The sequence below is a fragment of the Triplophysa rosa genome, linkage group LG10 (genome assembly GCF_024868665.1).
Source record: "Triplophysa rosa linkage group LG10, Trosa_1v2, whole genome shotgun sequence".
Lineage (NCBI taxonomy): Eukaryota > Metazoa > Chordata > Actinopteri > Cypriniformes > Nemacheilidae > Triplophysa > Triplophysa rosa.
The window spans coordinates 11,523,741-11,549,863 of NC_079899.1; the positions used below are offsets into that span (position 1 = coordinate 11,523,741).

Sequence of the window (26,123 nt, forward strand, 5' to 3'; positions counted from 1 at the left end):
AGGAATATAAGTATAAAGGATAATCTCTTGAGATATCAGCTGAATAAAGCAGTAAAATGTGTAGTAAAGTACAGTGCTCACTTCTGTGATGAAGGCTAATTGCTCGCTTCACCTCTGGGATCCCGAAGTTTTTAAAGATGTGGCCAAAAATAAAAGTGTGCTGAGTCCCTTTGGGTGATCCATGTGGGTCATTTGGCAAGGGCTTACCTTTGACCACACAGCAGCCTTTGTCATTATTGTGTCATGGGCACTTGAGATAATGCACTAGATGCTTTCATCTTTTTATCCTCCATTAAAGACATGACTGTCTATTTTGCGTCTAATACGTCATAGAAAAGAAATGACAAACCAGATCAACTTAGTTCTCTAGTTAAGACATTTTGTGTTATCGTACTTTTAACTTAACCTTGTATTGTCCCTTTTGTTTATTTAACACAAAACACAAGGCCTGAGTCAAACCCATCTTAAGTGCACTGCATTCCCTTTTGTTACTCTTATAAAACCTGCATTGGCATTTGACGGATGATGATTTTGGCATTCATTCAGTAACACAGTGTTTAAATGAGGGTATAGTTTTTGACAGGAAGCTTGGAATGACCTTTACACGAAGACAAACTCAGTGCTGGTGTACCACCTCACCGGGAGCACACACACAGCCTGCGGTCAGAAACGAGTGCAGCGTGTGAGAGCAGAACACACTCGCTTTTCCCTGCAGATTTTTAGTTTTTGCTAAAGGAACATTTCTGTACGTTCACTTTAAAACGTGTGTGACCTCTTTAAAACCTGGGAAGCTCTTGGCAGGGTTTGATGTAGTTTATTCACTGGTTTTAGCTCATAGAGGAGTTTGTTAAATATACATGATCAAAAAAAATTATGAAACACACAGTACTCCGTTGGATGAGGGGCGTTTGAGCTCCATTGAGAATCATGAATGACGTTCATCAGTTTGGCCCTAACAGATTGGAGACTAGTAGATCATTATAGGCCAGATGCAGCAGTGGATGGTGGGAGGAAATGAGACTCCGTAGCAGTTTAACCTAAAAAGCTCCTTGTCTGACGTACAGAGAAGATTATAGAAAGATCAAGGTGTGGAGACGATAGCGACATGTCTTCTGGGCATCATTTTGCGAGAGTAATTGAAGATTGTCTGAACAACACTATTTATGGCTGCCTGTCTTATCTCAGTCTATTGTGTTTCTGGCATCCATCTGGTCTCATATGGGGAAATGTTGTCTGAAAGTGTTATGAAACATCACATTATATAATTTCCATTATGATTGTGAAATATTATGCTTTTATGTTCTGGTAAATGGAGTTGAAACGATTCTTCTTTGCTTTTGAAGAATGATTGTGTGGGCGATTTGAGCCTGATATGGTACAGTACTTTATGTGCTAAAGAATTGTGGTTATATGGGTTGAGGCTAGGATATGAGAGAAAAACATTAATATGTTGGATTGTTCTGGCTTGTAATGTACCTCTCAACTCCCATTTTCTCCCATTTAATCATGGAGACCCGACCTTTGACATGTTACACCCTCTCCTCTTTCATATCCAAACATCTAAAGATTTTTGGGTGGTTCAGCTGTAAGACCTATATGGCAGAAGATAACATGAAATGTTCTTTAATGTTTTTGACCTTTTGCTTGACATCATTTGAGCAACAACAAAAGTTGTACCATGGTATCCTTGGTTTCCAACAAAATATCTACATTTGTAGTTGTTGTTGCTGCAGTATAGAAGAAGATTATTATGGGCTTCATTTAATCAGCATTTCTAGGTGTATTGTGGCCATTCCAGTCCAGTGTCTGTTGAATTTAAACAAAATTAAACCACCTCAGGAGTGACAATGTGGAAGACTGACATGACAAGATACAGTACATGAAAACTGTGATAAAAATCGATGGTATCACATAAAACAATATTTTTGAACTTTTCTTAAATACATGTAGAAATATTACTGTTGTATTGCTTAAAAGTGAATATGAACTTGATTTCTTTGCGATATTTATTTAAGGTCTGAAAAATACAGAGCATCTTTTTGTTATTTTGACCTGTTTTTCCAGTTTCATTTTCTGCAAATAAATGCAAATTGAAACAATATTTTTATTTTAAATTTGGGAGAAATATTGTTCGTAGTTCACAGAATGTAACAAAAATAATAATTTTACCTAAACACATACCTATAAAAAGTAAGTTTAGAAAAACTGAAAATAAGTTTGAAATGGTCTCTTAATTTCTTCCGCGGCTGTATAAGAACCTTTTTGTCTGAAATATTCAACACAATCTCACTGCAAAACGTAGCTATTTTGCGATGTGGATCATTCTGGCTAATTCGTATGAATTCGTACAATCTCATTCGCACATTTTAGCACGATTTGCTTTCGCACCAGTGACATTAGAGCTTGAATTGGGGCTTTAGCAATGCTTTTTTCTAGTAATTGTACGTTTTGTATGATCCACAACGTACGGATGCATACGAATAAGCCACCTTGTAAAATAGTTACAAATTCCCGTGAGGTTAGTTTCAAATATCTAACCTCGTTGCTATGGATGATGTCGTGATAGAGGATGGGTCTCTGTCAGTCATTTAATCATAGAAATATTATAGAATGAGGTCCCATGCTGACATATTTAAATTAAGATTTTAAAATAAAAATGTAGTCATATTCAAATAAAATATTTGAATATATAATTATTGCCGTATTCAAATTAAGATTATATAATATACAGTAAGTTACTAATATAACAACTGAAGAGTTCATTTACAAAAACAGATAACTCAATTTTTTTTCAAAATTCAAGTTTTTATTCTGCATTCCAATTAATATTATTCAAACTGTTTGTTTTTTATTAAGTAACAATAACTTAAAATATTGTAATTTATTTACAATAAAATACATGATAACATGAAAAACAACATGATTTTTGAATTATTTTTAAAAAGGAGTTATCTTTTGCAAATAAACAATATGTTCATATAAAGTATATGTTCGGCTTATTGTAAGCGTTTTGCCATAAACAGATATTAGTAGTCTTTATGGTTAAGCTTATTGTCATGAAATCTTTCTAAAATGGTTACGTATCAAGGTAGACTGCCGGTGTTACAGCCATTTTAGGATTGTTGTGAGTTGTCTTGGTGACTTAAGAGTCCTCTTCACTACATCTCACAGGTTTAGGAGCTAGTTTTAACGCTAAAACGCTTTGTGAAATACTCTTAGCACAAACATTTAGGAGTCCTAAAATTAGGACAGACACGCCTTTTATTTTTAAGAGTTTCTCCTAAATCAGCAAGTTAGGAGCTACTTTTAGCCTTAAGATGTTTTGTAAATACGGGCCCTGATAAGTAACTGAAATATGAGCACAGAGATGTTCTCTGAGGGCTGTGTTATTGTGGATTATTTGTGTTGTTGTTGTTGTTGTCATTGTTGCTGTGTTGGGAAGTGATAATGGCAGTAATGCAGCTCAGTGAACTAACATTCCCATTGTACCATCTTGCTCATTTGTCACTGAATATTTGTCACCCCAGAACAGTTAATGCAAAAAACCTGTTAGGAATTCAACAGTTCTGCTTCTTATTTAGATTTCACTTAAAGAGATGGTTCACCCAAAATAAAGCTTTTGTCATCATTTGCTTACACTCAAGTCCTGGAACATTTAATTTCACTGTATGAAAAAATACATTGAAAGTAAATGGTGAATATTTTGGTTATTTAAAGGTACACGTTCATATATGTATACCTGTACTGTATATGTATACCTACTCCCCATCAGTATGTTATGAAGTACCTAAAGATACAGACACAAATCATCCACCTTTATATCTGATGAGATATCTAGTGAGTGCAGTTCTCCTCTGCATTACTCAGAGGTCAATGTGGATACACTGGTAGACAAAAAGGCAGAGTGGCATAGATGGATGATGTGGACGAGGGGTTGTGATGGATTGAAGAGAGAGTGACGCAAGCTCTCCAAGCTCAGCCTGCAAAATCAGCATCTCCAATCTTGACATATAGGAGGCTATACTGCTGCATTATCAAGCCATCAATACCTCACCCCATTTGACTTATAAAGCCAAAACAGGCCAAGAGTGTTTGTGGAAATGATTTTACTCAACCTAAGAGGGCTTTGACTTACTGTAGTGCTAAAGGGAATGGTTTAATTCAGGACTTTAAAACAAACAAGAAAACTTCTTAATTCACAACCTTCATGTTCTCATGTTGTTGGGATTTTTAATATGACTGCGCTGATACAGAAATGAGAAATTTAAAGGAACAGTTCACCCGAAATGGAAAATTCTTCCATCATTTACTCATGCCATTCCAAACCCGTATAACTTTGAAGACATTTTGAAGAACGCTTGTAACCAAACAACACCGGCCCCCGTTGACTTCCATTGTACGGACACAAAACCAACATCTTCTTTTGTGTTCCACAGAAGGAATGGTCATACAGGTTATTAAACCACATGAGGGTGAATACATAACGCGATCATTTTTACACCACCCTTTCCATTCCTGTCTTGCATGTTTTTAAGAGGTGAATTTCATCTGGTTTTGCCTCAGGCCCCCTGATGTGCGTAAGATCCCTGACGTCACTCACGGCTCACAACAACTCCATAAAACCACACCTACAGAATGGAATCTGTCATAAATACTCTAACCACCACCAGCTGAACCGTATCTGCCTCGTGCCCCCTTCCCACGTTGCTTAGCAGCCTAGCCAGAGTGTTGACGTTCTCACGAGTGCTTCCTGTAAACACTTAAGAATACGCAGCACAACAGCCCACTTCAGAGTGAGAAAATGGTAAGCGCTGAAAGTCTCATATACTCGAGACGTCCAAAAATATCCCTCTCCTGAAAAACTGTAAAAAGGAGAGGCGTAGGCGAGGAAAGTGATTTATTATTTTCTCCTCACCTTCTCACTCACATCTCCTTTGCCCTCTCCTACGCAGGCAGCACCAGACGAGAAAAAATTGCTGGCCCAACTCGTTCCATTACAATCGGACAGCATGCATCTTGGAAAGGCCGAGCTTACGGTTACATTATATAAACGGGGGTAAATGTGCTTGACCCTTTCACCACTCCGCCTATCAGAGCTTCTCTGTACAAATTGTGGCTAATTTAATGTGCTTTTAAAAGTTCGCCTGCCGCAATGGTTGTGATGCTGTGGATATAAATGTCTGGGCATTACAGATGCACTTAGCGTCGCTGGAGCACCAGTCAGCGGTCTGGATTGACAGCGCTTAAAAGCTTCGCGTTGTTTGTATTGGCATATCAAAGCGTGAGGCTTTCTGTAACGTGACCTGTTGTGTTTCAGCTCTGCAGCAGGAACCATGACCACAGCGAGGTACCGACCCACCTGGGATTTGGCCCTGGACCCGCTGGTGTCTTGTAAGCTGTGCCTAGGAGAGTTTCCTTTGGAGCAAATGACCACCATCACCCAGTGCCAATGCGTCTTCTGCACCCTGGTGAGTAGCAGCTAAACATAGACCTCAAAGTTCAAACTCATCAGAAGAGAGCAGCACCCCCGCTGACCAAACAAACAGCATCGCTGGTCCTCACCAAATGTTGTTGTTTTGGATGCTGGTCCTCAGGAGGGGTGGGAGTCAGCAGGGACCTGTCGATATTATATTATATGAGTACCTTGATCATGACACATTATTGTCGCTTTTTTTGCTTCGTGTTAAAGGAACAGTTCACCCCAAAATGAAAATTCTGACTTTATGTACTCACCCTCAAGTTGTTCCAAATCTGTATAAATGAACACAGAGAAAGATATTTGGAAGAACGCTTGTAACCAACCAGTTGTTGGTCACCATTGACTACCATATTAGGAAAAATGGCTTTATGAATTTCGTTGTTCTGTTGAACACAAACGAAGATATTTTGAAGAATGTAGGAAAGCAAACAGTTCTGGGGCACTTTTGACTAACATTGTAATTTTTCCTACTATGATAGTCAATAGTGGCCAAGAACTGTTTGGTTACAAGCATTCTTCCAAATATAATTTTCTGTTTTCATCAGAACAAAGAAATTTATACAGATTTACAACAACTTGAGGGTGAGTAAATGATGACAGAATTTTTATTTTTGGGTGAACTGTCCCTTTAACTTGGGTTTTATTTCTATTATTCCTTTCTCACTGTGCTCTGTTGCAAGGGAGCTTTACAGAAAACATTTAGTTTTGGAATATTATATAAAAGTATAATGTAATTTTATTTTCTTATTGGTTTTAGATCATATTATGATTTAAACTGTAACATTGTCTGTGCTTTGTTTTAGGAATGATGATGTTTTTTGTCATTGTGCTTTTTTCTCTGTATTATTTCATCCTGGATGGGCTTCATCCATTTTTCGTACAGGAAATCTTAAAATATATCGGTGATATTCTTACATGAGCCACAGACATTTTGAAAAGTGTTTCAAAATATAAGCACAGAGTTAACAGCTATATCGAGAACCTCATCAGGCCGACTGAATTGTTTTTATGCCAGCAGTGTGATTCATGGTCCATTAAAAAACATTGTGAGCTTCTTCGGACCTCTGACGTTTGTTGTTTCTCTTTGGTCTCAGATCAGAGCAAAAATGCAGCAGTTTTATTTTGAACTCAAGTTTGCAAGCAACATTTGGGGGAAATGAAGCTGTATCTAGAAATAGGGTAAAGAACATCTCATGTAACTCTTAGAAGCCTTGTCTTGGTTGCGTCCGAGCTCACTAGAGACAAAACTGTCTATGTGTTTATGGAAACAATTCCTTTCCTTGCCAAACATTCCTAAAAGCTCAAGCACATTTGTTGTTTTGCTTTGTTTGAAAGCATTTTGTGAGTGAAAAAGTAAATTGATTTTTTCAGCTGAAGCATAAAAGAAATAATGAAATAAGAGTTTAGTCATGGCCTATTAAAACAACTTGCATACTGTTGCATTGAAGGTATAATTAGTCTTGGAAAAGTGACTGCGTCTTCATTCAATTGAGACATTACACAGTGTAATTATTTTGAGAATGTTAACAGTTCATTACGAGTGATGTTCCTCTGCTTACACTACACACTCTCGTTGACACAGCAAACAGTGTAACACAAGGAATTTACACTGTTTATTAACTCTTTTGTTGTGTTTTGTTTAGTGCCTGAAGCAGTATGTGGAACTTCTCATCAAAGAGGGCTTTGAAACTGCTATCAGTTGTCCAGACTCTGCCTGTCCAAAACGTGGACATTTACAGGAAAATGAGGTACTGTTAACATCTATGAATACAGGAAATTTAACTTCTTTTAAGGATTAGAATTTAACTAGAAAACCTATTCCCTGTCCAGGACTCAAAGATCAAAACTTGATATTATTTATTTGTCACCAACTATAAATTCTAAAACAGGGTTTCTCAAACGGGGGAGGGAATTGCCAACCTGATCTCACAGAAATTCGTATGAATTTGTGATTATTATAAAAAAGCAGTACTAAAGCACCTCCCCTAACCTAATGTAACCCAACCTAATGTCTCTGGCGCAAAAGCGAATCGTACTTAGCCACCTCATAACATTCCTGTGAGATAGAGTTGGAATTGCATGGGGTGTGTGAGTTGGCATACTGTATGTCTACCAGCAAAGAAATGTTACAGGTTTTATAAGACAAAACTTATTTAAAATACTACTGATAGAAACGTTAAAACAAATGCTTTTGAAGGCAAACATGCAACTGTGCTATTAAATTATTGAAATGTTTACTTCAAATATCAGGGGATACTTTGAGTTTAAATAAGTAATTTCGGTCAAAGGGGTTAAAACTGACTAAAAGTTAGTTCTAGAAGAATGTCACTTAATGAATTTCATTAATAAAAACTATTTTAAAAATTGGTTGTAATGTTTATATTGTGTATCACCAATAGTAAAGAAACAATAATACACTCTGGCAGATTTTTATCTCTTAAATGGTGTTCAAGTTTTGTTACTCAGTCAATGCTCGCAGGTAGAGCAGACCCACAACATTATTTGTTTTTGTTTTTAATCAATACAGCCATAAAATATGTAAAGAAAAAATACTACACAGATGTTTACTTTATCCTAATTACAAGCAACTTAGAAAGCATATACTGTAATACTTGCAGTTTACCTCTGTTAAATCACATTTTCAAGATGTAATCATAAAATAACATGTTTACTCAAACATGTATTAAATATCTTTGAGGAAAAAACAATCACATCATTGTTTTAGTAAAGATTGACACCAAACAAGGGTTAACAAAACCTGCCATAGTCACAGCTGGTGAATAAAAATGTATTTCAAACTATATTCTAAGAAGTATAAGCATATCATCCAGAGAGGATTAGACATTAGACAACCTCGATTTTTATCACAGTTTTCATGTGTCTTGTCATGCTGTCAGTCTTTCACATTGCTGTTGGATGACTGTCACTTCTGAGGTTTGATTTTGTTGAAATTCAACAGACACTGGACTGGAATGGCCACAATACATCTAGAAACGCAGATTAAATGAAAATTTGAAATGGTCTCTTAATTTTTTCCGTGTCTGTGTGCGTGCGTGTGTGTGTGTACTGTATATATACATATATGCAGGGTGTCATATCAGTTGTGTAGACTACTGTGAAATTGTTGCTATATGCTCAAATGTTCACATTATTTTGTCCAACCCCTGTATCTATCATCAATACTAGAGATGCACCGATTGCAATTTTCTTTGCCGATTCCGATTTCCGATTTTATTACAATTGAAACCTGCCGATTACGATTTTTGCCGATTACGATTTTCTATCCACAAACTATAATTGACAGTATACTGTATATAAAACCATATTAACTTTTCTTCAATACATTTTTTTTTATTTTCATTGAATAAATGATTGAACATTACAATTTCCCCAAATGTCCCCCAAAAATTACAGAATCTTCTCTTTCCCAAACAACTCTTAAATTGAAGAACTCTGTGACTGAAAAGAAGTACAAATAATAAAATATAACTAAACATGTCACTTAATTTACCTTTTTCATTTTTGTACTCATCTCACAAAAGTATAAGATAACAATAAAATACTTCAACTTTATTCTCGTCTGTTTCAGTTTATGAAACTAACATTGCTTTATTTCATTTTTTCTGAAATGTAAAATCAATTGTCTTTATCTTGTGTCTGTAGTAGTAAAAGAAGTGGGTTGATTTTTGCTGCAACTTCAATAAAAAAGTAAAAAATCTTATGAGTGAATTCTACTCTAAAGATAAAGAACTCAATTTACTGTTAGTAAAGAACTCAATCAGATATACAGTATATCACATATATTGGTTGATTTATTCATTTTTTTATATTTTGGATTTTTAAAAACAAGTAGAAGTCGTGTTGAATGTCATTTTACCTAGGTGAAATGACCACAGTTTTAACGTAAGACAAGCAATCAGGTTGAGTGGAATTTACGTTTGTTTTACACAGAGTGAACGACTTCTACATAAGTTTAGCATGTTTCAGAGTTTAGCATGATGCTAATAGTATCACTGTTGGCATACATACCCCATGTAGACGGAGCAGCGAGAGATGAACTACAGTCTGTACAGTACATGATGCGTGTGCACGCGCGTGCAGTCAGCGGATATGAGAGATGCGCGTCAGTCAACAGACTCGCGGTCCGGTGGACCCACATGCGAGTATAAACGAGCCGTGAAAGACAGGCTGTGCGCGCGCACGTTTACTTGCGGCTTTGAGTGTACTGACGGCTGTGACGTTCTTGCCGGTGTTCTGCCAATTTATGCTACCCATAAATTTGTGCTACCCTCGTGTTGTGATTGGGTTGGGGGAGGGGTTATTTAGGTGTAAGAGTTGGGTTGGGGGGGTTAGTCCTGTTTTGTATGGAGGTAGCAAAATTTGATAGGGATGCATAAATTGGCAGAACACCGGCAACGGGCAACAGAAGATCGGCTTGGAATCGGCGAGACGTGAGACTGACCGGCCGGTCACCGGTCGGGTCGATCATACGAAAAACCGGCCGATTCCGATCTCTGGCCGGTCAATCGGTGCACCTCTAATCAATACAATATAATCTAGCCATATTCTCACAACAGTAATTAAACTAGACATCCAATAGAAATGTCTGATATCTGGTTTGTGTTTACCCAGAAAAACATCTTATTCAAAATGCAATAGCTGCGATGCAAAAAGTGCTTTTATATCCATCAGACCACACTGTGCATAATTGCTTTTGTTCTTTATATCTCTCCATCTCTCAGATTGAATGCATGGTGGCCACAGAGATAATGCAGAGGTACAGGAAGCTGCAGTTTGAGAAAGGTGAGTGGAAACAGCCTGTCTGCCCATGAGAGGGGGGGCGATCAGCATCCCAGAGCACCTGATCGGGCACGTGTGCATGTTTGTGTATGGAGAGCTCCATGCTTTGCTGTCCTAGATGGCTGAGGGTGACTCACAGTAGACAAATAGGCCAGAGTGGACATTCGTGTGAGGATGAAGGAAAGGGAGTGGACTCGCAATGGACATGTGCACATCCAGCTGACCTCATGCTTTTACCTGTGCTGGCTGTATCTTAGACAGAAACAGCCTGCCATCTGTCGACAGATCAATGTCACCCAGAAGTGTAACCTCATTATGGTAACTGTTTTTTTATTTTGGGGGCCTTTTAGTTATTTATAGAACAGTGCGGAGACAGGTTGGGAAACGTGACCAGGAAATGTCCAGAGCTGTTGAGCGCATGAGCGCACCACAGCTTAATAATATTTTGGTGCACATGTGCTAAGCACCAGGCCAATTGTTGTAGTAGCGTCTTTATAGCGCATCTATGTATACTGTATATCAGGGATATATCATCAATAACTCAGTTAAAGGGATAATTCATCCAACAATGACAGTTCTTTTATCATTTACTCCCCACTTCTTTCTTCTGCAGAACACAGAAGATATTTTAAAGAACATTGGTAACCAACCAACATTGGTCCCCATTGATATCCATTGCATGGACACAAAACCACTGAAACATTTTTCAAAATATCTTCTTATACTGTATAGGTTTTGAACGACATGAGGGTTAATAAATGATGAAATTATTTTTATTTTTGGATGAACCGCTTCTTTTAGACTTAAATTAAAATTGTGGAGCCTGACAGTCCTAGTCCCCATTCACTTTCACTGTATGGAAAGTCACATTGAGTTGGAGCAGCATGGCTGTTTCTTTAAGGATTATTCCGTTTGTTACAAAGAACAAGAATGGTGGCATGTATCTTCTTAAAAAAATGAAACGAGAGACCCACAAATAAAGAGACCCATCAATGTTTCTGCTAACTGGGGCGGACGTGTGACTTTAACATATCCAGGCGCTCAGAAGCAGAGCCAAGAGTTCATGTGGATTCACGCGTGGCCTGCCGCATGCATCAGATGGAGGAAGAGTGTGTGTTAGGTTTGCGAGAGAGTGCATGCGGGGGCAGATAAGAGCGCGTACCATCCTGACTCAACAAGACTACAAAAAATGGCAATCAGCAGATATTATGAAAGGCTTCCTTCAGCCATACACGCATCGATACATGGCTTTCTCACTCATTAGGCAAGCAGAGTCAAATATACAGTCACTGAAAAAATTAAGAGACCAATTCAATTTTATTTATATAGAGCTTTTCACAATGTGCATTGTTCCAAAGCAGCTTTACAGGAGAAATTTTGAAAAAACAGTAAAACACTGAAAAGGTATAAACACATCGCATGGTGTTTATAGAACAAGCAAGATCTATCTAATAAAAGCAGTCTCCTGGTGAGCAAGCCAACACGGCCCTGTGGCGAGGAACCCAAACTCCAATGATAAATTAATGGAGAAAAAAACCTTGAGAGAAACCAGTGTCAGTCGAGCTCTGACATGTCACAGCTGCACTCAGTGACTTTGATTAAAAGTTACTGAGTAAATGTTTATGAAAAATAGGGAGAGCTTATTAGTTGTGATTTTCACACTAATGAAATTTGAAATCAAATTTGAAATTTATTTTCCATTTTTTTATTTACTATTTATAGGTATATACACTCACCTAAAGGATTATTAGGAACACCTGTTCAATTTCTCATTAATGCAATTATCTAATCAACCAATCACATGGCAGTTGCTTCAATGCATTTAGGGGTGTGGTCCTGGTCAAGACAATCTCCTGAACTCCAAACTGAATGTCAGAATGGGAAAGAAAGGTGATTTAAGCAATTTTGAGCGTGGCATGGTTGTTGGTGCCAGACGGGCCGGTCTGAGTATTTCACAATCTGCTCAGTTACTGGGATTTTCACGCACAACCATTTCTAGGGTTTACAAAGAATGGTGTGAAAAGGGAAAAACATCCAGTATGCGGCAGTCCTGTGGGCGAAAATGCCTTGTTGATGCTAGAGGTCAGAGGAGAATGGGCCGACTGATTCAAGCTGATAGAAGAGCAACTTTGACTGAAATAACCACTCGTTACAACCGAGGTATGCAGCAAAGCATTTGTGAAGCCACAACACGCACAACCTTGAGGCAGATGGGCTACAACAGCAGAAGACCCCACCGGGTACCACTCATCTCCACTACAAATAGGAAAAAGAGGCTACAATTTGCACGAGCTCACCAAAATTGGACAGTTGAAGACTGGAAAAATGTTGCCTGGTCTGATGAGTCTCGATTTCTGTTGAGACATTCAAATGGTAGAGTCAGAATTTGGCGTAAACAGAATGAGAACATGGATCCATCATGCCTTGTTACCACTGTGCAGGCTGGTGGTGGTGGTGTAATGGTGTGGGGGATGTTTTCTTGGCACACTTTAGGCCCCTTAGTGCCAATTGGGCATCGTTTAAATGCCACGGCCTACCTGAGCATTGTTTCTGACCATGTCCATCCCTTTATGACCACCATGTACCCATCCTCTAATGGCTACTTCCAGCAGGATAATGCACCATGTCACAAAGCTCGAATCATTTCAAATTGGTTTCTTGAACATGACAATGAGTTCACTGTACTAGAATGGCCCCCACAGTCACCAGATCTCAACCCGATAGAACATCTTTGGGATGTGGTGGAACGGGAGCTTCGTGCCCTGGATGTGCATCCCACAAATCTCCATCAACTGCAAGATGCTATCCTATCAATATGGGCCAACATTTCTAAAGAATGCTTTCAGCACCTTGTTGAATCAATGCCACGTAGAATTAAGGCAGTTCTGAAGGCGAAAGGGGGTCAAACACCGTATTAGTATGGTGTTCCTAATAATCCTTTAGGTGAGTGTATGTGTTTATGTTAAATGATCATTTTGGTTTCATTTTGTGAACTACTAACAATATTTATAATAAAAAAATTGCATTTTTTGCAATGCAAATGCTATTTGCATTTATTAGCAGAAAATGAAAACTGGGGGAAAAAATAACAGAAAAGATGCTCTGTATTTTTTCAGACCTCAAATACCGCAAAGAAAACAAGTTCATATTCACTTTTAAGCAATACAACCGAAATATTTGTCATTTAGGAAAAGTTCAAAAAGTATTTTTTAATGAGATTTATGTGAAATCACAGTTTTTATGTGTCTTGTCATTCTGTCCGTCTTTCACATTGCTGTTGGATGACTTTACAGTATGTCACTCCTGAGGTTTGATTTTATTGGAAAATCAACAGACACTGGACTAAAATGGTCACAATACATCTAGAAATGCTGATTAAATGAATATTTGAAATGGTCTCTTAATCTTTTCCACCGCTGTATATACAAGGAGTATTTTTCACAAAGCAAATGCACAGCACACAACCTCTCATGGCTTATTACTTTAATAATCACTTGTTTAACTAATGAATATATGCAAAGCTATGACAAGCAGTTGATAGTATCTCGTATCCCCGGGGAAGATGAGGCCCGTCTCCGATGGTGTAACCATGGTGACCTGTCAGCCCAAAATTAGCTCTAAGCAGCCTAAAATATACACTCACAGAAATCTTCTCCCGCCCTTCCCAACAGAGGTGTTGCTGGATCCGCGCCGGACCTGGTGCCCGTCTTCCACGTGCCAGGCAGTGTGCCAGCTGAAAGAGTCTGACACGCCACTTCCGCAATTGGTGCGGTGCAGCATCTGCACACACAAGTTTTGTTCCGCCTGCAAGGCCACCTGGCACGCGGACCAAGACTGCCAGGAGAACGTTCCCATGACCTCCTTTCTACCTGGAGAGAGCAGGTATGTGTTAAATACTTGTACATTTACACATTTGGCAGAAGCTTTTATACATTTTTTTTATTTGCTTGTATTCTCGGATCAAACCTATGACCTTGGTGTTGGTGACACTGCTGCATCAGTTGAGGAACGCAGCCACGCCTCAGTTTTGATCAGTCTCTTTGATGTGCGACACTCACATTCTCCCCGGAGTCGGCACGTGGTTTCAGCAGTCACGCTGAAGCGCACTGACAAATTATGCTTGATGTTGATGAATCGACGTGTGATTTGAAATGAAATACCTTGATCTGTCTCAATGTTTTTCCGCGCTGTTGAGTATACCCGCATCATTCAGCCTGGGAATGGATGTCTGCTTTTAGACGTTGAAGAGCGCTTTGCTTTCGGCTCAGTGAGCTTTAGATTCACGCGCAGGTGTTAGTTGACATTCATGTCACACACAGACTCGATTCAGATAGAAAAGCATCAGTGAGGAGAGTGTCTGATCCTTGATCTTGGGGCAGGCAGGAATGAGCATTAAGTGGGAACTGGAGTGAATTACATACTGCAGACATCCAAGATCTCTGAATCATTTCATGTTTGATATTGCTTTGTGTCAGCCGTTTGAATATCAAACAAATCATGAAGTGTATTTAAAGAGGCAGATTAACAGTCTGAACACAGCATCACATCAAATTGCACACAGCCAGTTTTTACCTCAAGAAGCTGTTTCTACCTGTCCTTACTCTGAAAAATATGACTTTCATTTGCAAAACTTAATGTATTCAGGTTGAGTCGGTAATCTTACATTTTTACTCAAGCAAGGATGTCGTCTAAAGAAAATGTTTATGTTGTTTTGCAATCTTTTATTAAAATGTAATGTAACTACTGAGGTAAATACTGTAAAAGCTTGTGGGTGGGGTTAAAGTTCACACAAAATAAAACTTCTCTCATTATTTATTTATCTTCATGTTGTTTAAAGGGGTCATATGACACGGCTAAAACGTATATTATCGTTCGTTTTAGATGTAATGCAATGTGTGTATACACGATTGTAAGGTTCAAAAACGCTGTATTTTCCATATACAGTGCATGTTTGTATCTCCTCTTTGCCCCGCCTCTCTGCAGATTTTTTACAAAGCTCATCGCTCTGAAAAGCGAGGTGTGCTATGATTGGCCAGTTAACCAGTGCGTAGTGATTGGTCAAAAACTGCAAGCATGTGACGGAAATGTAACGCCTCTTACCATATTTGGAACATCAGGTTCCAAAGCAATTGTGCTGACAGGTACGCCCACCTTACTTGCGTATACTTTTGGGCGGTCTTAGTCAAATCATACCACGAACTGATGTAGATTTGTGGGGGTGTGGTTACACGAGGCGTTTCAGGCAGGTCTGGGTGACTATTCGGGTTTAAATAGCATGCATGTTTTGTTCCGACACTTTAATTTTTGCAATTTTACGTGTCTACATGCATGGGCAACTTATAACACACCAAAGACACAGAAAAACACGTATTCGCGCCATATGACCCCCTTAAAACCCGTATATGGCTCTTTCTTCTGTGGAACACAAAAGAAGATATTTTGAGGAAAGTCTGGTCTATGCAATGGAAGTCAATGGGGGCCAATGTTGTTTGGTGACCAACGTTCTTAAAAATATCTTCTTTTGTGTTCTGCAGAAGATAGAAAATTACAGAGGTTTGGACATGACATTTGGGTGAATATATGATAAATATTACAAATATATCAATATAATAAAAACATATTCTACCATTCTCAATCAAATCAAATAACAATGGATACAATCCTTTAAAATAGTCCTGCCCCTATTATTTCCCATTGACTATTCTCTTAAAAGTATCTTATAACCGACCAAATTTGCACTACTAATAATTAATTGTAATAATATATAACTATAACATTAAAATTAAATAATTGTAATTGATTAAAAAATGACTTTTCTGCAGGGTCAGTGCAGCAGTGTGAGTCAGATTCAGCCCCTGCAGTTGTAAGAAAGAGGTGCAGTCATTTAACTGTGCTATGAAAGCACAGCTGCACAGTGTCACTTCCCTTAGATCAATAAAGCAGGAATTGTCCTGGAAATGAATGGGCTTGTACCTGTCAGCACGGTCCCTGCGGGTCAGCCTCTCCATTACCAGCTAACACTGACTCTGGCCACAACTCTTTAGTACATGAAAAGAGATGAGCTTGTCTTGGTGAAAAAGAGACAACAGCTTCTCCATCAGTTCCTCTTTCAAGATCATCTTTTTGCAAAAATGTAATTCAATTTGTTTTTATTGGTGCTTATTAAGACATACATTGCTGTTTCTTGTTTATACTTAATGTTAGTATTTCATTTTGTTTCTTTTACATTCCTTTACTTTTTCTTTTTCTTGCAGTTCTTTCTTTAAGGCCGATGATGACGACACCCCCATCAAACGTTGTCCCAAATGTAAAGTGTACATAGAGAGAGATGAGGGCTGTGCCCAGATGATGTGTAAAAACTGCAAGCATGCATTCTGCTGGTATTGCCTGGAGTCTCTGGACGTAAGTTTTGACAGCAGCCGGAGTGCAAAATATCTCAGCTTTACAGAATCATCATTTATTCACCCTCATTTTGCTCCAATCTTGTATTTTTTTTACCGGAAACGCAAACGAGATGTTAGACAGAATCTCTGAGCAGTTGTTTTTGTTTACAAAACAAACGTGGATGGTGATTTAAAATGCCGAACTTAAATGGACAGTTCACCCAAATATGAACATTCTGTCATCATTTACTCAACCTGGAGTTGTTCCAAATCTGTATACATTTCTTTGTTGTGTTGAACACAGATAAAGATATTTGGAAGAATGCTTATAATTAAACAGTTCTTGCCCACCATTGACTACCAAAGTAGGAAAAATTACAATGGTAGTCAAAAGTTCCTCTGTGTTCATCATTTGCACTTGAGGTGCCGTTTTGTACACAAATTACACGATTAAAACTTTTGGTCTGTTCCTCTCACAAAGCCATAGTTTTATGTGACTTTATCAGACCGGATTATAGCACCCAGATTTGTTATCCTTGTTGAAGCTTACAGTAATATTTATTTTTCTGATGTCCATCCAGACATACCGTTTTGCATCTCCTTTTGTGTTTTAAGGAGACACCAAGCAATACAGGTTGATGTAGTATGTAATTATGACAGTTTTATTCATGGGCGAACTGTTCCCTTACCAGTCTTGCAGTATGCCACTATATTTGTGTTTTCAGTGGTCATTTGTGTCCGTCATTGAGGCGACACGTTCGGCCCCTCATTGAAGGCCGTAAATGCAACAGTGTCCTTCACTCAGCTGTTCTGAACACCCACAGCGATAATGAACGCTCTCTCAAAATACTGTGTTTTCAACAGGACGACTTCCTCCTGATTCATTATGACAAAGGACCCTGCCGGAACAAATTAGGCCACTCGCGAGCCTCCGTGATCTGGCACAGAACACAGGTGGGCGCACATGTTTTCTTCTCTCTTTTTTCCTTCGCCGTAGTCACAGAGTGCACCTGTGCACACGCACTTGCACGTGTACGTACAAAAACGTTCTTTATGCCTTTGGTAAAAGACCCCCCCCTCACATTGCTTGTGTCTTTGGCACATTCTGTGCTGACATTTTTCAATATCAGGCTCATTAGACCCACTGTCCATTATGTCTTTCCAATTTTCCCATTTTTCTCCAGTTCATAAGATGAGCAAAAGCTGCGCATGAAAACACCTCCAAAGGATGCCATTAGGAGCAATTGAGGACAATAAAGTATGCAGAAAAGGGGTTTTGAAAGAACCCTACTAACATTGCTGTTAATTTTCTTTCTTGGACCATAATGCACTCAAATTCATAAATATGCTTTAAAGGCGGGGTGTCCAATTTCTCTTAGCCGTTGTTGATGTTCAAATCACCAAAACAGACACACCCCTACCCCCATCTTTCGCTTTCGTCAGCGCTCGGCTCGACTAATGTCTGTCCTGTGCACTGTGCACCTTACTGCTGATTGGCTACAAGGTTGTTTTGGTACTCGGCCCGACTTTGTCTGAACAAGCGTAATTCGGAAATCAGACAACCCCGCCTTTAAACCGTGCTAAACAACAGTTTTTTCTCGATTCTGATTGGACGAAAGGCGTTTGAATCACTGCCAAGCTGATATATGGTCATAATGCAGTCTTTCTTGGTGAGCGCCTTTAATGATACTATAATTATATTTTTTAATAAACGTATTGTCAGATCATGATGACCTACATTAGTACTTTCAGGTAGACTAGGGTAGGTTTAGTCATCATGCAGTATCTTGTGGAAGGATAGCGCTGAACTTTTATGAACAATTTTTTGTTGTTGTCCAAAGTAATGTAAGACAATATAATTCATAAGAATATAGCATTGCTGTTGTACTATAGCATACCTTATTGCATTATAAACAATGGTGAGCGTAACATCTGTTACACAAAGAAAATATATTTTCCTATATTTCCTATATATTAAATCTTTTTATATATATTTGAAGATCTATAGAATAATACATAATTATATTACAATATATTGAATTGTGTGTAAGGAATAGCAGCTTTTCATATTGCCGCTGTCATTCTGAAACCTTTTATTTTCATATTACGTGATTTTTGTTTTCCATAAATCATTATTAGTTACCCTTTATGTTTTTCACTAAGTTTTGCAAATATCTAACCAATTAAAAATATTAAAACGTGTCAACTTTGACAACACCCTGTTGAATCATTTAATTAGTACCATGTTTTTTCCCATTTCCTGAAAACAGCGAATTTGGACATCCGAGGTTTTGGAAGGACAGCAGCGATATTTTAAAATATAAAGGGGTAGTTGAGAAATATACCGTACATGTGTCATATGGTGTGATATAGCAAATATTTAGAAAACAAGCTGTTAATAACATATTATTTATATTATTAATGTTCATATTTATAATATAAAATAACATAAGATACATTTTTTTGTTTTTTAAGTTGCTGTCACACATTTACGGTATATTTCTCAACAACCCATATATGGAAATATATAATTTATAATTTATTATGTATAATTTTTTCCAGTATATTACCATATATTTTTGATTCGGGATTGCAATTCCTTGTATGATAATGCTTTACTTACTATAAACCATATGAACATAAAGTGCAAGACTTAATTTTTTAAAATGCTGACATCATTCTGCTGAACATAATGTTGGAAAGGTGAGCTGGCCTTGAAACTATGAAGAGATTTCAGTACATTTGCACAAAGACATCTGTTGCTCAGCAGGGAAGAGTGAGTCACATTAAGCTTCATAAGAGCCCAGCGGCTCAACGCCAGCCCTCTGAGTTTGAATTTTACTAAGCTTCAGCCTGTGTAGCATCAGAAATTTGACTCTTTATGAATTAGTAAAGATGGAGTTACCGGGCTGTGCTTTCCCGGGTCTGAGCCCCGGGGTTCTTTCATTTCACTGCTCTCCACTTCTGTTCTCATTCCATTTCATGAGCGTTTTTTCAGCCTGGGAAAGAGCTAAATTTACATAGAGAATGAAAATAGAGTGTGCGGAAAAGGGTCCCATGATAAATTGGTATGATTATCATTCTAGGAATGGGATGACGTTGGGAAGTATGAAAATAAAGGGCCAATTGTATCACCTTGAAGAAATCATTTAGATCTTGAGAAGAGTTTCAAATGCCTCTGTCTTAGAATGATGTGAAGTAAGAATGCATAGAATTGATTCAATATCTGTTCTATTTTGAAACAGTTATAAATTGAGGTCTGATGCCATTATGTGGTGGATTATGGTACTGCATTGAAAAAGAGTGATTTTTAGTGAACATGGCTTTAAATACAAATGATATCTCGGATCAAGCAGCTTATTGCTACTACTTTTCTACGTACATTACATTCTGAGAGAAATCTATAGTGGCCATTTATTGTCTTGCTGCAATCTGTGTTGTCTGACTTTTATTTTATTTTGTCTGCAGGTTGTTGGAATCTTTGCTGGTTTCGGTCTTCTTTTACTGGTAGCCTCACCTTTCTTGCTGCTTGCCACGCCCTTCGTTCTGTGCTGTAAGTGCAAATGCAGTAAAGGTGACGATGACCCTTTACCCACCTAACAGCCCGTCCCGAGGAGTCGCTGTACGAGGAATTCTGGTCATCTCCTTTAATCGTTTTTCCTTTCTTCCTCCGCCTTCGAGCTTTTCATCAAGCGGTGGGACTTGCGCATTTGAAGCCGCAACGTGAGCATCTCACGCCAAGGTTACCGGCACAGTTAGCTGAGTAGGCTACATCCCTGCAGGCTCAGAGAGACCAAAAGGGACCTGCCCTTGCTTAGGTGAAGGATTTGAAAGTGGAGTTACCTCTCCGCAGTACTGTGGGAGACAGCATGGGGGCGCTGTTCCGTTCTGGCGCTTGTCTTTTTTGTGTACGGACGTTTTGCATATGCTCTACTGGAGGGTTCTGTTTTAACAGAGAATATATTGAGTATGTTTGTCTGTCTGTGTGCACAGTAGCAGTTCAGTCACATGGTTTATTCGTTTTCACTTGTATTGCACAGAGATGGGGCTTTTCTGTCACTTTAAATGTGAGCGTATTTAATTTCTTGTACAGAAACATTACAATTTAACATTACGTTACTGTCTTTTATTCTAAACCCACAGATAAACGGAAGCTCTGTTCCAAAACCTAGTGAGATGTCATGCTTTCTATTGCCTACACAGGCAGCTCCTTTTAAAGGTCCAGTGTGTAATTTTTGGAGAATCTATTGCAATATTATATACATAACTATGTCTTCAGAGGTGTATGAAGACCTTACATAACGAAGCGTTATGTTTTTACTACCTTAGAATGAGCTATTTCTATCTATATACACTGTGGGGTCCCCTTGCATGGAATTCGCCATGTTGTTTCTACAGTAGCCCTAAACGGACAAACTGCTCTACAGAGCACATTTCGTAAATACGTTATCTCCTTCGGCAAAGAAGTGAAAACGTGAAGACACTTTAGTCCTGTGTCAGCCACCGTAGTGCTTCGAAAGGGAGGGAGAGAGGTGGCGTGAGCCATTGGTTGCAATTTGCAACCTCATCGCTAGATGCCACTAAATTTCATACACTGGACCTTTAAAGCCAGCATCATGGAACTTTTCTGCAGACAGCAACTCTGTGCATCATCCTAATGTGAAGCGCATGAAAGACTCGACTCACTGTTGATTTCAGTAGAGTTTGGAATTAGCATGTTGCTAAGTAGTAGGATATGCTAATAAGCATAAAAATGAAGTACACACAATGAAATCTTACTATTCGGTTGTTAAGTGGTGACGTAAGAAATGCTGTTTCCGGCTCCAAGCATCTATTCATTTCAAGCGGGGCTACAGCTTTTAATGAGCAGTGTTTACTCACATCGCATAATTAAGCGGAGCATTTATTAACTCACAGTATACACTACAGTCTCCAGGATTACTATCAATATTTGAATAAATTATGAAAAATGAATCACTGACTGGCCATGTGGGATTTCGTTACGAAGTGAAAGTTTAGGATCGTGGTTTTCCGATAGTTTTACAGCTCGCCGTCAGTGTATATTAGCATTTGTTGTTGTTAGCCTATAGCATCTTATTGAGCGTTTGGACCCTGAAACACCTTCCATGTATGGTGGTGCGTGACGTCAGACTAAACAACCACATACAGCTATTATAAACTATATACAGTATCTATCTGTAATTTTTTATTTCACCTCTTGGATTTAATCTGTCACTGGGCTCATTGCAATGCATTCTGGGATGCTGGGATTGCCTTCTCTGCAAAGGATGCTTGTGATGATGAATTTTTGACCAAATCAAGGCAAAGCATCTTGTTTCAAGGTTGCAGTGCACCTTTGATGTCTTAATATTATGTCTCCATAGGCAGCTCAGAAGGTTTTGGAACAGTGTCCTAGATTTTTTTACTATACTTTTTACTACATTGACATTTGCTGTTTTGATTTTTTGTGATCTAGGGTTATGCAGATTATATTCGTTTTTTTATTCCTGGATTTAAACCAGTGTCCCATATTTGCCATCAGGGCTTCAAATTAACACCCAGTAAATGCAGGTGGGTTTCAGCAGTGGCATGTAACCCATTCAATCCTACGTACAGTGCAGTCTGCTCTCGAATTACTCTTGCAGTACTTTTATGTCATACGCTGATCGGTCTGTTTATCGCCGCGTGATGTTAAACACAAAATATATATTCAACCCAGGCAAAGGTGCTAGTGGGAGTGACTGTATTACACAAACAGAATTTGATCGGTTAGTAGGTGTTAACATCAGGCCCTGTTTGCCACATTTGCAGCACCTTCTGGCACCTCCTGTTTCAATCATACGAGACCAAGTCCTGTCTACTTGAATGAGGGAATACAGATATCTTTTAAATCGCCAAGATCACAATACAACAGCATATTTCGAACCAAAAATTAAACCTGATGTCAACCATAACTTTTGTTTCTTAAAAGTCCAATGTGTCATTTTTTGGAGGATCTATTGACAGAAATGCAATATAATATACATAACTATGTCTTCAGAGGTGTATAAAGACCTTACACAATGAAGCGTTATGTTTTTATTACCTTATAATGAGCCATTTCTATCTACATACACCCTTGCATAATTCTCCATTCTGTCAGCCGTCGTAGTGTTTCGAACGGAAGGGGGATTTCGCAATTCGCAACCTTGCCACTAGATTTCACTGACTGGACCTTTAAGCTCAAGTTGTGTTTCATTTTCCCTCATTCATAGTAATAGAACTGCTGCATTTTGTTGAAATCTATAATCTTTGATTTGAACCTTTAATTTGATTTCAACTTAAGGGCTGCTCTGTTAACTTTCTTCGAACACTTAAGATTACAAGTAGCTAAATGCAAGCTGTACAATAATGGAACCAAATAAGCAGTGATGTTAAAGTGATAGTTCACCCAAAAATAAAAATGCTGTCAACATTTACTCACCCTGTTGTCATTTCAAACCTGTATGACTTTCTTCCGCAGAACACAAAAGAAGATATTTTGAAGAATGTTGTTAACTAGCCCCCATTCACTTGCATTGGTTTTGTGTCCATGGGGGCTATAGCTGTTCCATTATAAACTTTCTTCAAAATAAATTATTTTGTGTTCTGCGGAAGAAAGAACGTCATAAAGGTTTGAAATGACAAGAGGGCGTGTAAATGATGACAGAATTTTCATATTTGGGTTAACTATAATTTTAAGGCCCTTTTTAAGTGCTGTAAGCATACTGTATTTTAGAATACTCATATTTTTGGATGTGTATGAAATGCAAGATAAGCTGCCGTAAAGTATGATAATGAATTGGAAAATTATATGCCGTTAAAATATTTTTGTCAATCTGAAACTTTTACATTTTTGGAACAGTCTCTGGTTCTGTAGGGATTATACACTGATTTCAAGCTTGGTTTGCTTAAAGATTTTCTCGTCCAAGCAATGTATCTATGCAAGTTTATACAACTTGATGATTAAAAAAAGTGTGGCTTCTGTTGTCTTGAATTCACAAAGTTCCGGTTGCTAGTTTCTAGATAAAAGAAGAAATATATCAATGTTGAAAACAAAGTTGATAATTTTCTGAAAAGCCTTTGTGGAAATATTGAGAACTGGCACAAATATTTTTAAGTGATTTCTTGCTTTGAATAGATTTTAGAGTTGAGGATGATAATATTCTGATGTTAGCATCTTGCCTGCAAAGTCTGAAATAGCTTGCAGATTTTTTAAAGCTGTTGAGCCATTAAACAGTATATAATTTTAAAATATTGAAACAGAGCACCAGCCATATTTGTAGCTGGAAGATATGTAGCTCATTTCCTTAAAATCCTTAGTGAGATTTCCTCAGATGACATTTTAAATTGATGTAATGCGATATGTAATGCAAGCTGCCATATTGAAGGAGATGATCAATTTGATTGTCTCTCCTTCGTAACGTTTTGTTAGCCCTGAAAATCTCTATATTCACAAAGTTGACTATATTGACAAAGTAGCGAATAGCCTTTTTGATTGTTAGTCACATTTATGCTAGGTAGCAACTTGCATTATTATGTTTTAGCCTTAAATTTTAAAGTACCTCACTAGTTTTTTCTTCTGTAGCCTAATGTTTTGTTTGTTTGTTTTCTTAAAAATATTTACTCATATCCTCCAACTTTTGTGATGTTCAAAGATAAAACCTTTATGCATATACGCAGAGAAAAACTGTTGTACATAAAATGGCAAATTTGTGGACTAATGACGTTATTTGTTACACATCACTAGTTTTATTAGAAGTAGATCTTCTTTACACAGATGTTCAACAATAATTCTTAGATTCAATTATGATCCTCTGGTTAATTTTACAGACTTAGATAATTAAATTAACGTTTTAACACCTTCACCAACATTTTAAGCATCAGTCCCTGAAAAAACTCGCAACAATCAGTGTGATAAATGGAAGCAAAGCACAGCAACAATGTCAGTTATAAATAGCACATGTTGAGCAAAACCTAATTGTCATTACATTCAGCAACATTCTCCATTTCATGTGCAACAAAGTACGGTAATGCATATGCATACATGTATATTGACAATCGTGCCAAGCAGGTTTTTAAGACATTGAAGACAGAGTATATAGATAAATATGTACTTGATGTATGTGCTAAAAAAATCCCATATTGGTGTATTCCATTCATTTGTATGTACGTTTTGGTTACAGTACTCATTTCGTGTTTTTTTGTACATTGTTTATAAAACATACATTTTGTAATGTAATCGTTTTTCTTGAGGATAGTTGAAATGACACTTCATTCAGGCTGTTCATTCAGTTGGTGATTATTTGGTTCTCTCAGTTTGGATAGCACAGCCTCGTGTTCCTATTTAAAATGCCATTTGTTTCAGAGTATTAGAACATATTGTGGAAATACTTCTAGAAATACATTATAGATCATGCAAACAGCCAAATATTGTGTTGTTCCTTTTTTGTAAAATTTGCTTGTTGCACAAGACTTGGCTTTGCCAAATTTTTTTTGTATTTACATATTAATCTCACTTGAACTCTATACTCTATTTGTATGTATCAGTATCAGGCTTTTATGTATTCCAGATATCATTATTATTTTTACCAACTGTAAAAAATTGAATTAGGGACCTTAGGCGTGTACCTTTATCATTACTTCTAAAATTGGTTTTCTCTTAATTTCCTTAGGTGGCCTTTTAATGTATGTGTTTTGTTTTTGATACATCATAAAGAAAATATCACTTTTATTCATTGTAAATCGGCACCAAATTGCATTTGTACAGTTATAACGTTGTAAAATTGCATGTGTGTGATGTCTTGGTCTAACAAAAAAATACAACCACAAAATTTTTTACATGACCTGTAATGTCAGTGCCACTAACACTGTGAAATTCAAATGTATTCATGTTTATGGGTTTTATGTTACTTTGTTTATATTTGCATTTTATTTAAATGTCAAGAAAATTAAGGACCACTGTTGAAAACTATAAAATAAAAAATTCAATTAATTCATAAATTAATTACTATTTGTATTGGCCAAAAATTAAAGACCACTGTTGAAAACTATAAAATAAAAAATTCAATTAATTCATAAATTAATTACTATTTGTATTGGCCAAATATACATACAAGTACAGCTGGGCTGGGGAGATTTTTATTACCTTTTTAAATCTGTTACAATATTTTTTTGTTGGTTGATTTATGATTTTTAAAAAGAACATTTTAACAGAGTATAATTAGCTAAAAAAAATGATAAATTAAAAGTAAATACGCATTACTAATTTCCTAATTCACTGCTTCTATTTTACTTTCTTTTATTGCTTAATACAAATGTTTACATTACAAAAGATATCATGTTAGTTTTCTCAGCAAAAAAATAAAAACAAAACACGGACTTGTAATGGTCTCAGACTGTTGAATCTCATTGTATATAATCTAAACAAAATTGAACCGATT

The 26,123-nt window shown here is 37.4% G+C and overlaps 1 protein-coding gene across 3 annotated transcripts in view; it reads left to right on the forward strand.

Annotated features, from left to right (window-relative positions):
- Positions 1 to 26,072, forward strand: part of rnf144aa (ring finger protein 144aa) — a 38,560-nt gene extending 12,488 nt beyond the window's left edge. The window contains exons 4-12 of one of the 3 annotated variants that reach the window (XM_057344541.1): positions 4,564 to 4,804; positions 4,953 to 5,056; positions 5,318 to 5,468; positions 7,123 to 7,227; positions 10,222 to 10,282; positions 13,951 to 14,161; positions 16,534 to 16,681; positions 17,527 to 17,616; positions 20,131 to 26,072. In XM_057344541.1, coding sequence (XP_057200524.1) covers positions 4,802 to 4,804; positions 4,953 to 5,056; positions 5,318 to 5,468; positions 7,123 to 7,227; positions 10,222 to 10,282; positions 13,951 to 14,161; positions 16,534 to 16,681; positions 17,527 to 17,616; positions 20,131 to 20,262 — 1,005 coding nt within the window. In that variant the 5' untranslated portion in view covers positions 4,564 to 4,801 and the 3' untranslated portion in view covers positions 20,263 to 26,072. Of the gene's footprint in view, positions 1 to 3,798; positions 4,805 to 4,952; positions 5,057 to 5,317; positions 5,469 to 7,122; positions 7,228 to 10,221; positions 10,283 to 13,950; positions 14,162 to 16,533; positions 16,682 to 17,526; positions 17,617 to 20,130 lie in introns of those variants that run through there. The other 2 variants (XM_057344542.1, XM_057344543.1) reach the window with 2 other exon arrangements.
- Positions 26,073 to 26,123: the final 51 nt, after the last annotated feature.